The 14558-nt window shown below is 32.0% G+C and overlaps 1 protein-coding gene and 1 long non-coding RNA gene across 2 annotated transcripts; one reads left to right on the top strand and one right to left on the bottom strand.

Moving 5' to 3' along the window:
• Nucleotides 1–1128: 1128 nt before the first annotated feature.
• Nucleotides 1129–12329, bottom strand: LOC140448277 (N-acetylneuraminate lyase-like). Its single transcript, XM_072541372.1, has 9 exons — nt 11973–12329; nt 10951–11154; nt 10288–10346; nt 10159–10235; nt 9265–9410; nt 8318–8489; nt 8043–8188; nt 6355–6526; nt 1129–1382 (listed from the first exon to the last, which is right to left on the bottom strand). Exons 1-9 carry the CDS (start codon nt 12249–12251, stop codon nt 1240–1242), a joined length of 1398 nt encoding a protein of 465 aa, XP_072397473.1. The 5' UTR covers nt 12252–12329; the 3' UTR covers nt 1129–1239.
• Nucleotides 12330–13576: 1247 nt separating this feature from the next.
• On the top strand, nt 13577–14333 carry LOC140448276 (uncharacterized). Its single transcript, XR_011951675.1, has 2 exons — nt 13577–13780; nt 13935–14333. It is a non-coding gene; the product is annotated as an uncharacterized lncRNA (long non-coding RNA).
• The last annotated feature ends 225 nt before the right edge of the window (nt 14334–14558 follow it).

The following is a 14558-nucleotide window of genomic DNA, read 5'->3' as shown; positions in this document are numbered from 1 at the left end:
GAATACCTATATACGTTAAGCTTTGCAGACGATCAAGTAGTGATTGCACAAGACCAAGAAGACCTCAGTTACATGATGAAGAAACTACAAGAAGAATATACCAAGGCTGGCCTATATATTAACCTCGCGAAAACAGAGTCCCTATCTACAAGTGAAGTAGACATAGAAGATCTACAGATTGATGACAACGTAACAATCAAAGGAAAGGATAAATTCAAATACTTAGGGTTTATAATCACGAAAAAGGCAACAACAGAGAAAGAAATTAAGCAAAGATTAGGAAAACAATCCGACAACTTAACTCAGTATGGTGGGATAGACACCTAAATATGAAGACAAAAATAAAGATTTATAAAACAGTGCAAAGTATTATGACATATGGGGCTGAAAATTGGATTATAAACAAGAAAAACAGCAGTAAGATAGTAGCAACAGAGATGGAATGACTGCGAAGATGCTGCAGAGTAACAAGAATGGATAGGAGAAGTAATGACGAAATAAAGCAAAGAACATCAATAGAAACAGTCAAAAAGACTAAAGTGGTATGGACATGTAAGAAGAACTAGTGACAGCAGATGGATAAAGAGAATAACCGAATGGAGCCCCATAGGAAGGAGGAAAAGAGGACGACCCCAAAGATCCTGGAGGAACGAAGTAGATGGCGCCATGAGTAAAAGAGGCTAAACGACGGAGGATGGGGCAACAGAGAGATATGGAAACGGTTGAGCGAAGGAAGGAAGTGAATACTGTAGAATCCCTGAATAAATATATAGAAAACTTAATGTAGTTCCCATAGAAAGATTAGCTCCTTACCATGGAATTGAGCAACCCTCTTGGCTTCAGTGGGTCGCTGATAGACCAGTTATTCGAGGCAAATAACTATAAAGGAAGGAGCAGTGTTACGACAGTTCCTTAAGATTTATCAAGTCCCTTGACGAAAAATAAGAAGTACCTATTAAAATTCTAGAATATTTGAGATGTCATCAAAAGATTCCAAAATGTCTAGTGAATTCTGCAAAGTCAGAAATCAGTACCGAAATTGTACATTGGTTCGACAATATTCACTTGGACCAAAACACAAATTTCAATATATTTAATAAAGGAATTAAAAGATTTAATAAAACCACATTTCCAGTACAACTTAATTCTTTTCTTTATTTACAAATTTATTCTATATTAACTTTTAAATATTATAACTAAAAATATAAAAGTCTTAGAAAATTTTAGGATAAAAATATCTTATATAATTCCAATTTCGTGTAATTTGTTCTTCATTTTCGTAATGGTTCCTTCCCATACGGTTTGAAGGGGCTCCCTTACAGTTTCCACTGCCAAATTGGTCATTATACTAATAGCAGCTTTTAGAGTGGCCACCATGTCACCTAAAAATATCATATGAGTGTATAGTTCAACCAACTAGCTTAGAAATTCACTACCAAAAATTTTAGAATTATTTTGATTCATATACATTATATGAGGAGCATACATGCGAAAACCGATAAATTCATTTTGACCAAAAGAATTGACTTGGGGTATCCCCAAAAAGAAAAAAAATCCCTTAAACCAGGGGTGGCCAACCTTTTTAAGTCGAGTGCCAATATGAGAACAAAAAAAATTTGGCGTGCCACTAAAATTTTTCGACATACTAACATTAATAATATACGGTACAATATGTATTTCTTATGTAAATTCCACATTTTTCCGTTTAGTCAAGATAGTGGAGGTTTAAAAAATAACGTAATAAGTAAAACATAACAACAAACTTACTTTATTGTTAATAAAAATAAAATAAAAACGTTAAACAAAAAAACTTAAATATTTTCTTATTATCTAAAATTCAAATTATTAAACAGTTACTTGTTTAATGTGGTATTTGAACTTGTATTTTTTTAATTAATTCATCTATATTGGGATTAATTTCGGAACTAGCCAACAGAATTAGATTTTTTAAATGCATGTCAGTTAATCGTGACCGATATTTTGATTTTATTATGTTCATAATAGAGAACATTTGCTCACAAACGTACGTTGAACCAAATCTACAACAATATCTTAGAGCTAACTCGTGTAAATTAGGAAAATTGTTTGCTGGTACAAATTTCCAAAATTCAATATAATTGGGATCAGTAACAGTTGAAATAATTTCCCTATATTTGGTTTTTAGTATAGTGTGGTTCTGTAAATCAATAATTTCGATCTGTATTTCAGCTGAGTTGATATCTTGCAGAGAAATAGAAAAAGGATTTATGAAAAGGTCAACATTCATTTTGTCTTTTTGAAAATCTTCAAACCGGGTATTGAATGAACCTAGCAAAATAGATATAAGGTTTTTAAATTTGTCATAATTTGGAGTTCTACTGACCTTGTTGGCTAATTCCTGCATTAATGTGAAATGTGTCAATCTCTGTTCTAAAAAATCGTTACAAAAAAGCATAAGTTTATTCACAAAAGAAGATATATGACCAACTAGAGTAGGAAAAATACAATTTTTTCCCTGTAATCTTAAATTTAATAAATTTTAATGTCTCATAATATTAGTGAGAAAAGCTAAATCCCAAAGCCAATCTTTATCATTAAGTAACGAGCACTCACTAGTTCCAAAACCTTTCGAGTGCATTTCCTTTGGAGAGCCAGCGCACACTGCAATGGAGAAGTAACTCTCCATCTTGCTCCGTTTCTTCCGCGAACAGTTCTCGAAATTGTCGTCGATTCAATGCCCGAGCTCGTATTTTGTTAATGCAGCGTGTTACAGGGTCAACAACAGATGACATGTTTAGGTCCTTGGCACAAAGAGCTTCCTGGTGAATAATACAATGGTACTTAAAAACTTTTCTTCCCAAATAGTTTTCCAGTAATGTAACAAACCCCTTTAGTCTACCAACCATGCAAGGAGCTCCATCTGTACAAACACTATCTAATTTTGACCATTCAACTTTGTTGACTTCGATTACGTTTTTAAGTTGTTGAAAAATGTCCTCTCCTGTTGTTGTGACTAGTTGGCGCAAATCCAGAAGCTCTTCGGCATTTTCAAAATTATCATTGGTATAACGGACAAAAATGCTTAACTGCGCATTTTCTGTGTTGTCACAACTTTCATCCAACGCTAAAGAAAAGAATTTGCAGGATTTTAATCCACTTATAATTTGGGAAACAACATCCTGGCCCATATCATCTATACGGCGCATGACTGTATTTCGGGATAATGCAATGTTATCGACCATATTTTTGATCTTTACATCTCCCACATTTTTAGCAAATATTGCCAGACTATTTTTAATTATCTCCTCTCCATCAGAGTAGGCTTTTTTCTTCCAGGCTAACAGCAGAGAAAGTTCATATGATGTTTTAACCATAGTTTCCATTTCATCACTTCTCTTCTGAAACAGTGACTGTTGGCTGGCTAGGGTTTTCTTTTTTTTTTTTTTTCAATAAAGTCGGCTCGCAAATGTGAACCAATAGGATATTTGTTGCTGAAGTCCTTATGCAGTTGTTTATAATGTCGTTCCAGGTTAAATTTTTTCGGAACTGCTACAGACAATCCACATATCAAACAAACAGGCTTTGAAGTATTACGATTAGTAAATAAAAATTGTTCTTCCCAAGCAGGTTGAAAATCGCGAATTGCAATATCATCTTCGTATTTTCGTTTTGAAGTCGAAGGCTTACTCGTGGACATATCGAACAAATACTTTTAAAATTTTAAAGAAACAATGCGCGATGACAAAATGTGCACATACAACGGGGCAGTTTAAAATAAACTAAGCAAGGGTAACGCAGTCCTACTGCACATTACGACAGCTAGGATCACGTGCACCAATCGCAGCAATATCGCTCGCCAGAGGATGCAATGATGCCGCATCTATCGTAACTTCCGTAAACCTACCAAGTTTCTTCTTATTATTTTTTGTTTTTCAAGTTTTAATTTTTTTGAAAGTGTTTTAATCCAAAACGCTACGCGTGCCACTGATAGGACTCAATCGTGCCACAGAGTGGCACGCGTGCCGCGGGTTGGCCATCCCTGCCTTAAACACTAAACACTTATTGGGAGAAATTACAAGAACTTTACTGGTACCGGGAATTACTTAAATGAAAAGGATGATGAGGAAGAGGAAGGGGGGGACATGCGACTGCCTGGAAGAGGAACCAACGTTTCAGATTTGATTTTACTTTTTTCAAATTGTTAAATAATTATAATAAAAATAATTTTCTACATTCTAGTTCTTTTTTTTTCTTTTATTAAAAACAAAAATATGGTGCTCTTGCAAAGATATTTCAGGCAAAAAACCGATAAATTTCTGTTTTTAAGCAAAACCCGATAAATAAAAAAAATCAAAAATAAAAACAGTAAAAAAAGATAATATATTAAAATTTTAGAATTTTATTACATGACATAACTACTATTTATTTCCAATATAATGTTTCTTTAAATTGTTATGGGATTTTGCTGTACAAGTTTTTGGCTTTTGTCTCAAAATTGGAAAAAGTGGATTTATCGGTTTTTGCATGTATGTTTCTCATTATTTCAATCAAATAAAATACGATGGTATTCAAAAAACAATAATTTACATTAAATACCATTGCGAAAGCAGTTAATTCACCTTTAATTTATGGAATGCAAATGAGAGATAGGATTTCTTGGTGCCATTACCAATTATTTATTGTATTTCTTAAAAAAAAAAAGTGCCAAAACAACTCAATAGTGGATGTAAGGAACTTGTACTTGTGCGTTCACTAGTCCAATATTTGGAAACAGAACTTTAAAATGGAGAGTCATTGATACCAGTCACTGGAATTGTTATCTTGTGTATCACAGCGTATTTTAACATCCTTAAACTTATTGCATTTGATTCGTATGAGTGCCAGAAAATTTTGTGAACAAAAATGATGATGTGGAAATGAAAATTGCATTATTGGATAAGGCAAATATATTTTTGAAAGTGTATTTCGCAGTGATGAAAAACAATAAGTTTGTAAATCGGAAATAATTGACGGAAAAGAGTTCAATATTAATGTGAGGGACAAGATCTATGCGAAATTTTAGAAACCGACCTATTGGTAATCCGATATTGATACCTATTGTAACACAGACCCCCAGAGAGACATTTACAGAGTTGTACTAATCTGTATCCAACATTCAAATAAAATTATAGGAGAAAGTGTTGAATTTTGAATTATTAATTTGTGTACTTATCTTTTTACCAATTGATCGAAATACTGATTATTTTTAAAGTAAACTACCTCATAATATAGTCTTTAGAAAAATGTACCTTCACCTTTTTTCAAAATTAAGACTGGAAAAATAAAATATTTTTTAAGTTACAAAAATAAAAATTTTCTTGGTGGATTTACAAGTTTTTTTATTAACCGTGCTAAGTTCTTCAATGAACACTTAATATTAATATATTATATAGTGAGGTCCTAAAGTAACGGATAAATGTAATTTCTATGTAATTATAAAGTAGATGAAAACTACTGAACCAGGTCGATTTTTTCACACAAAAATATACATTTACAATATACAAATCATCAGTAAATATCTATCACCGTCCTAATATAATCGAATTAACAAAAACACCAATATATATTTTTTTTATTTGCATTACTACCCAACTTAAAAGATTTAGATGTAGCAACTAACTTCATGCTGTGAATATGCGCATACTTCATATTGTGAATTTTATAAAAATTCACTCTCATCAATTTTTCCCAATTGCGCCTAAAGAAGTATAACTTCAAAAATTGTTTTTATTTACTTACATGTCACATGCGATGCCACAAAAAGTTAAAAAGTAGGTTGGTCTTTAAAATTTCGCATAACCCTTGTCCCTCACTTTACTACTCGGTTTTTTTGGGGTCTCTGACCACGAATATCACGACGGCGATGGTCTTCAAGGCACCTTGTACCCAAGAGCGGCCTCGTATCCTGGAGTTTTGCAGAAATTCGATACAATATCAGTGCAAACTCATTACTCGGGGGTTTTAGGATCACTGTCTCTGAGTCTTGGATTAGTCTGTATACCAGATCTTACCTGTTAGTATTAATGATTTGTGCTAAGACGAATACTCTCATACCACCCGGCATTCCAATAATGTTAACTCCATTTTTCCTTTGACTTTGGACTGCATTTAACTTTACAAATTAAAGTTCTTTGTCATAGAAATCAACTCAGTTTTTTTATCGTATAAAATAATCACGAGGCGTTCACTATCGCGAAATATCAAAACTGACCAATTGAACAAATATTTTTACATTTAATCTATTAAAATATTATTTTACAGACCAGTAAAGAAGATTCGTGTTTGACAAATCATGAATAACAACTGTATCCTAACAAAATGTAAAAATTAACTTACCATTACAATAAATATTGTCAATAGCTTTCTTTAGAAGGTTTTGGGAAGCCTGGGCGCTCTTTATTTCTCCTTCTTTTATACACTGGCAAATGGATTCAGCCAGTTTAGGTAAAATGTTAATACTGTTACCCATAATGCAGGTAAATCCACTGGCTACAGCACCAAGCATCACCTTCAAATAAATAGAATGTGATTATCAGTAATAAAAAGACAATTTAACTGCAACTAAATGTATAATTCAATGGATTACAGTTTTAGTATACCGTCCATAAGATTTATCATAAAAATGGTTTTATTTAACATTCCGAATTGCGTCTTAAAATCTTCGAAGACCATTTTAAAAATTGCATCTTAGAATTTCGGACCAGATTAAGCAAAATATAAACGTTTATTTATATACCCTGCTTAAGATCCAACGTCAAGAAAATTGCGTTTGAATTAAATTTTTACCGGCGATAGGTGCAGGAAGAGAAGGTTTTGGATGATAGCATCGCATCGAGGAAAACATGGTTGTTTTTTACTTTCTATTTGGCAGTCGGGGTAAGACTAACTTCGAGGGGATACACGCCTTACTTGCTAGAGCACACGTTTGTCAATGTAGATGGTTCTTGAGAAGTTTTTGTGGAAACTATTATGTTTTTGATGATAAAACATGTCAAGCAGCATGTTTACAGGAGCAAAATTGAAATAGTGTCCGTCAATGCATCCAATTATTCGCTGAGAAGCAATTGATCAAGTTGTTCGTCATTAAAAGAAGCCATATAGACTACAATCAAAGTGCTATTACAAACTTCAAAATTCCTACAGGTTACAAAATTGATTTTGCGATTCACAACTATCGCCCTTATCCATTTCTACACTTACTTCACTTTTTCGTATCCAAGCGTGTTTAATTTAGGTGTTTGGCCCAGAATCGAACCATTTGTTGCACTGGTCCATGTCCTGTCATTGGCCGCAAGCGTTCAAGATGTCATTTTCATCGAGCTGGCCGCATCGTGCCAGATTGGTCTTCCCAGCGGCGCCTCCTGGTCTTCACATTATCGATCTACCCCCAGACAGAGCATGTATACTTTCTGGTGGAGAAACTGAGAGCCTCGGATATAGTTAGGAGGATGTTTGAGGATGTTCCAGTTGGTGTCTGCTCCATTTGATCTTCAGCTTTTTTTTCGCCTTCCTCGATCTTAAGTGGAAAGAGCAGACTTGGGTTTTGGTGGAGGTAGGCTTTAGCGAGTTCCTGTCGAAATAAACTGTAAGGTTTCTAAGTGCTTCCGAGAGCTTGGTTTCGGCCGCTTCGAAGGTTCTGTCCTGTACATCCAAAGAAAGGTCGTCAGCATATATAAAGGAAGTGCTCAGGAGTTTTAATGATTGGATTGTCTTTAGTTACTTCTACAAACCAAAGATTACCAGAGAAGCCATTTAGATCCAAGCACATCCAAACTGTTTCAATAAAAAAGATGGCGACACCGGATTACATTTCACAATCATGAGGAAAATGTATGCCTGTGACATTCACTAAATTTACGTGTCTGTCACAGAACCCTAATTTGGTTTCATAAACTGGTTTTGGCGCATCAATTAACTACATTTGATATCCTTTAATGTAGAAAATTACTTGTTCTCTATACAGTAGTGTCTTATTAGTTTTCTCAGTTTAGATAATTTTAATAAATTAATCGTCAACAACTTACCTCATCAGTTCCCATAAATACCACATATTTATCAGGATTTAGGGTAAGTGCTGTTAACCCATCCTGTAAATCGTTAGTCGTATAAATCACACCAACAAATTGTTCCACTTCCCCCGTTATATCTAATAAAAATGCAGTCATATCAACTAAAACACGAAAAGGAAAATACATTAACCAAAAAAAATGTAAAAAATATTATTTATAATGAACATATTTATAGAAGAAGTATTTTTCTTCTTTTTTCTTTAAGTATAAATACAAATATGTATACTTACTGTTATAAAGTTGAGTATACTTTGGATAATGATGATACAATATAGGAATTTTTTCGGTGTACTCTGATATAATCTTAATGTATCTTATTAAATCTAGATGATTTTTTGGTTTATGATATAAATCAGCCATTAGAACAATCGCTCCTACTTTCAACTTTTCAGCATGAATGGCCTAAAATTAAAGAAATTGGAAATATACTGCATTTATAATATACATAACGTGTTAATATATTTAGTACATACATATCTTTATGTTAGTGCATATGGTTGCTATGAGTTGGACTTAAAATCACAATATGAAGGCACCAAAATATCAGTTTCACCTACATGGGCGTCTGGTGATTGCATATGCATGGGATAACCCTTCTACAATTATGTACTAATGTACAAAGGTAATTGAAGATATCTACAATTACATAAGAAAGATATTGCATTGCTATTGCACCTTCATTTTGCAAATATTTTGTAAAATGTTGCGATTTGTTGCATTTCTGGTAATATTTAAATAAGCAAAAAATGTTTCAAAAAAATTTTGTAAATTATTACTTTATCTTTAAAATGCATCAAAACAATTTGTTGTTATTTTAATTAGTTCCTAAATTAAAGCCTATTTTCCAATTACTCCACCAGATCATCTATATAGATTCACATACAACAAATGTGACAATTTGAGTTAAAATGAAAATAATTCAACATCAGACCAGAATTAAAGAGTAAACTCACATTGATACATATAAATAACACATACACAAACAACATAAAGCAATTTTAAATATATGAATGGCACACCAACAAGAAGATAAAATTATCTTTCAATTTAAAAGAAAAGGTTTAATGTTATAAAATGAAAGACCATTAGTGACCCCCTTTTTTTAAGTAACACTTTGTAGTCAAAAATAAATTAAATTATACAATATTTTCTACCTGAACTAAGAAAAAAAACTAACCATGTCTATCACACTTTTCAAAGGTGCTCCTCCAACTTGTACCATTAAAAACTGATTTTTTTCTTTACAAATTTCGTACCAAAATTCTGCCAGCTGCTTCCTTTCTTCTGGTGTCAATGACATACCTTCCCCAGTGACATCATTCACTAAAACAAATTTACTTATAAATACTTACTTATTTATAATATATGCCGAATAATATGGGTGACCATAGCAGCAAGGTCTGTTTTCGTTCTCCCAACAATATTGATATCATACAATCTGTCTCCTCAAGAACTTCCCCGTTTATTGTTAAATAATTACAATAGTTGACCTGAGCTCTCCAATCTACAATCCAAGATAGTTTGAACCATGTTCTTTCAACCATCAACTAATAGAGTACCGGCATCATTTTAACTTTGTATCGTGACCTGAAGATGCTTTGCATATTATAGAAAGCGAAACCGGTCGTCCGATTAGTTAAATTAAATTGATTGTGAGTAAGTCTAACTTATTATTTCTCTTACCTTTTGAAATGGACTCACACAAGCAACACATTCATGATTTGAATATTGATATCATTAGCATAGGCAAGGATTTGTACTAATTTATTATATACACCAAAGTGATGTTAAAAAAAAAAGAGTCTCTACCCCAGTAATACTACCAAAATGACTATACAGTCAGGAAAAAATTGAATTGAATGTTGTTGATGACAGTGTTGGTATAATATTATTTACCTGTAGCTGGTTGCCACAATATTTGGTGGTTGTGATGGAAAATTTGTGTACAAGCTCATATTATCTTGTGATAAGTGAGGGGATAATGAAGCATTCAATTTTATTTATTGGTTGCTACAACTTGACAATGCCAGTGTATATAAAAAAAAGCAAAAAGCACAGAAAACATACTTACATAAAATTCCTTTGACCCCACAGGCCTTTAAAAATTTAGCATAAGGAGTTATCAATTTATAGTTCACTTCTTTTCCCCTAAAAAGAATATAAATAAAATCCTACAAGTGGAAAATAGATTCTCACTTACCTGGATTTGACAAATGGTGTTATAACCGGGCATAATAATCCTCTAAACATAAATTTATTCTGAAAGATAATAGATATAGTATATTTATAAAAGAGAAATTTGTAAAATGTGCTTAACAATAATTAAGAATTCTAAATGTACACTGAAAATTGATTTTGCCTTTCACAAAATTCCAAATGATTATTAAACTCGACAATGATCAACTTTCAGAAAAGTAACTATGGACTTAAAAAAAAAGAGTAGAAAAAGGTCATTTTTGAAATTTGTTTGAAAAAATTATTTAAACAAAATCTTACAGATTTGATATTAGAGCTGTTTGATATAGAGCAGTTTTTGTGAGTTGATCAATGTATCAATCAACAGCAATTAATTAGCAATAAAATATGCCGCCGAGATATAGCTACGGCTATGCTAGCTTTACTGTAAAGTTATCATAACCCTTGTTTTTCAGAAACAGCTACAGCAATACGTTTTTTCAAACATATTCAAATAACTAAATATTAATGTAAATTAAAAAAATTGCAAGGTTGCACGGGGGATAATTTTTTTTTTATTTAACTAGATTTTAACATAAAGAACTTTGTTTTAAGAAGTCAAAGAAAAGAAAACTTAAAATGTTCTCAATGTTTGCTTAAGTGCTCTTTTGTATAGCAAAATTCTTACCTGCCCTGACTGGTTGGGATTGGTTAGGTGTTTTTTATGTTTCATGGCACTCATATGTTTAAATACTTCTGTCTTTCCACATTTATAATCTTTTTTGCAAAACCTACAGTAAAAATAATGTGGACCATGCACACTTTCTGATATCCATGGTTTTACAGCTGGTATGGACTCCCATTCTTTCTTATATTTTTGAACATAATTTTTCTAAAATAAAGGAAAAAATGTTTTATTAAAAAGGTTGTCTATATTTATTTTAATTTTAATGTGATAGTATCTACTTCTAATGAAATCATTTGAAAGTTGTGTAAAAAATATATATTATAATGAAATTCAATATAGTGTAACATTTTCTTTTCACCATTTTTTGCATGAATCATTCATCTGTACAAAGAAAAGGTAAAATTGTTTAAAACTTTACATTCATAAATCTGATTAAAAGAAGGATGTACAATGGTCAAAATCCAGTTCAATATTAAAAAATATAATTAATAACTAGTTGGCTGGATAGCTTCTTGGTAGGCTCACTTCATTGGGACTAGTGGTAGTTAGTTGTAGCCCCACACCAGCAAAAAACATTTTTAAATATAGTATAAGACTGGAATTAGTTTATGAATTTGTAGTATTATGAGAATTATGATCTTATGGCTCAATAAAGATCATTCATTGTACCTTATAGCTGGTTTGACACTTAACTGAAAGTCATAAATGGCATTAGTGCTAACTGGAAAACATCCTGGTTTTGGCTATTACTTTTAAAAGTCATATGATGTTATTCAGCTTGTACTTTCATTTATAGAGTTTATTTTCTAAAAACATTAGTTTTAAAAGCGAGTTAAGAGCTCTTTTTTGGGATATTTGTATGCCCTTAACCAGTACAATGATTTCTGATTGTCCTCTAATCATTTCCACTTCTCTGTCATATATAGAAGACAATTGACTTCGTTCCTTATCATCATTGATTCTTTGTTAAATTTCTAAATTTGGTAAATTGGGGTAGGATAATACTACTAACAATATTATACCTTTTTCTTTGCAGAGTCATAATTTCCTGCATCCTTAGATTTCCTTTTCCCTTCGCCTTTTTTGGCCTTTTTAATTTTCTTGGACAGAGGTTCGTCTGAATCGCTATCGCTGTGTGCATCAAACTCATTTGGTCCAAAATCAGATTCATCAGAAGCTTTAAAATCAGAAAAGAGATCCTTTGCCGTCTTCGCAGGGGGCTCATCTTTCGGTTGTATCGTTTGGACTACATTAATTTCCCTTATCTCTGGAGAATCTGGGTTATTTGTATTATTTTCCATTTTATTCAGTTAACTTTCGTTATTAAAACTTTGTTTTCAACATCGAAGCTAACCTAAAAATACAATTTGAGGGAAGCTAAGACAGATTTGACAAAACAAAACTTCTTCTTTTCGTATTCATTATTAAAAAGTGTTAAAATAAGTTATGAGCTCTTTTTAGCTACGATTACTAACAAAGCAACAGTTTTTAAAACACTTTTTACACAACAAAATTTAATTATATGCAGAATTTGTTATAAAATTATTAGAATGACTCCTTTATGTCCTTTATGTTATATAAAATGTTACGTTTTGGGAAGATAGAAGCGATGATAGGAAGTCGTAATATTTTATTATTTCGTAATATCTTTCAGCGTGAGAGATAAAAGTTTTTAAGGATACATAATAACTGTTTATTGGAAATATTACGTCTTTTCGATTCGATACTATATTTAAATCCTATTGTAATACATAACATTAAACGTTAATAAGCAAACATGAGAAACGTTGATAAGCAACATGAGGAAAATTTGAGACAGAAAGCTCAAACAAACAATTAATAGACGTCCTCGGTTGCTACCGAATTAATTGAAACGCCAAAGCTCTCCAATTTAAAAGTACCAAAGAGTCCATGAGCAATATTATCAAATGCTTATGCACAATCCATGAAAATTATATTGATTTACTTCTTAGTATTTATATCTTTAGCAACAAATTAAGTCAAAACATATTTGTTAACAACCATAACTATATTTGGGAGTGATGATCGATCTTAATACATGTTTTGTGATTTAGGTCTATACAGAACAGTGATCTGGGAAATATAATACATTATATCTCTCTCCCATAACACTGATTCATAGCAAACCAAACAGAGATATTACTTTGATTTCCTTGGTTGCGTAAGCACCGTTATAAAACACAAAACATAAAAGATAAACTTCAGTAAACTTTGCTTCATATCAACAATAACTTGCCTTCTCTATTTTTCCTCACAGTATATACCACAGATAGCAGCGTCACTGAAATAGGAAAGGTGGAGAAAGTTAGTTGCATGGGGCAGCCGTTCATGATGGCGACGGCGCTACTAGTCACGTTGACATACCAAGAGGCGTATGACGTTGATGTAAGTGCTGTTGCCATGGTTTCACTCGTTTTGCATATTTACCCAAATATTGATTATACTATACAATGTTTTTCAAAAAAACAAAAATTGTAGCAAATTCTACTAACATCACAACTTAAATTTACAATAACAGAACTTATTTCTAAAGAATTTTGAGTATCCACTGAAAACAAATTTGTTAGTGGCATGGCAACATTGTAATCCACGCCTTTGTAAATTGCAAATGGCGTTATGAAAACATTGTATCCCATTGTAACATTGGAAATAAGAGATAAAAACAGTATACATAAATTTTTATATATCTAATAAAGGTACAATACCAAAATGGTATAGTATTCCAAATCGAAAAAATCAAAAGAATATTTTTTGTGGATGGGTAAAAGTCCGTCAAATCAGAGGATTAGTTTATTTTTACAAGCACCAGGTAAGAACAGCAACTATAATTAGACCAAACTTGTATTTATATACTATATATATTTTAAAATCATTAAAACTCTTAACTCTTATAATTCCATTCCTAAAAGTTGCCTTATTTTATAAAAATTCTTCTTAATTTTAATAAAATTTCATTATTATAGATTTTCATAGACCTACTTCTGAGCAATAGTTGCTTGGTTGCATACTAATTTGTGATGATTCTAAAGAGGAAGATCACAGAAATGCCAGAGTTTACACCTTATTATCTATGGTCCTTTAAGGAAGAGTATTTTAGAAGATATGGAACTTATAACAAACCAGTACTAATGAATATAGAGACATCCATATTTGTTTATCAATAGGAAGATCTCCAACATGATTAAGGAGATTGGTGAAAAAATCCCTACATGAAGTTCTCCATCTGGTACAGGATCACAACCAATGAAGACAGCAAGCTAATAATATTTAGAGTGTCCCCATTCTCCATCCACACCCTGAGGAGGAGGAGATTTGTTGCCTACTTTACCAAAGAAAATTATACAAATAAACAAGTGTCAGGATATCTGTGTTTTATTTTGTTGTTTTCAGGACTTTGGTTTGTTAATGTACGACTATATTCTGCATTAAAAGCATTTACTTTTTAAATTTTGCCATCTAAAATTCAGAACATATTTTTTGAATTTGTGGCCTAAAATTTAAAACCTACATTTTAAATTTGAAGCCAAATCAAATTAGTTCCGGCCCGTCCGCATTTGGCGATAGAAACTCTCCCAAATTCTTTCTAT

Source organism: Diabrotica undecimpunctata, chromosome 8 (genome assembly GCF_040954645.1).
Source record: "Diabrotica undecimpunctata isolate CICGRU chromosome 8, icDiaUnde3, whole genome shotgun sequence".
Lineage (NCBI taxonomy): Eukaryota > Metazoa > Arthropoda > Insecta > Coleoptera > Chrysomelidae > Diabrotica > Diabrotica undecimpunctata.
The sequence above is the reverse complement of the archived record's forward strand: the minus strand, read 5'-3'. Positions and strand labels throughout refer to the sequence as shown.

Bases quoted from the DNA above. Each gene is read 5' to 3' on its own strand.
- LOC140448277 (XM_072541372.1), bottom strand. From the start codon at position 12,251: ATGGAAAATAATACAAATAACCCAGATTCTCCAGAGATAAGGGAAATT. The intron at 8,189-8,317 runs GTAAGTATACAT...TTCGTGTTTTAG, and splicing joins GTATACTCAACTTTATAACA to TTGATATGACTGCATTTTTA. The intron at 1,383-6,354 runs GTAAGTTAATTT...TGATATTTTTAG, and splicing joins TGACAATATTTATTGTAATG to GTGACATGGTGGCCACTCTA.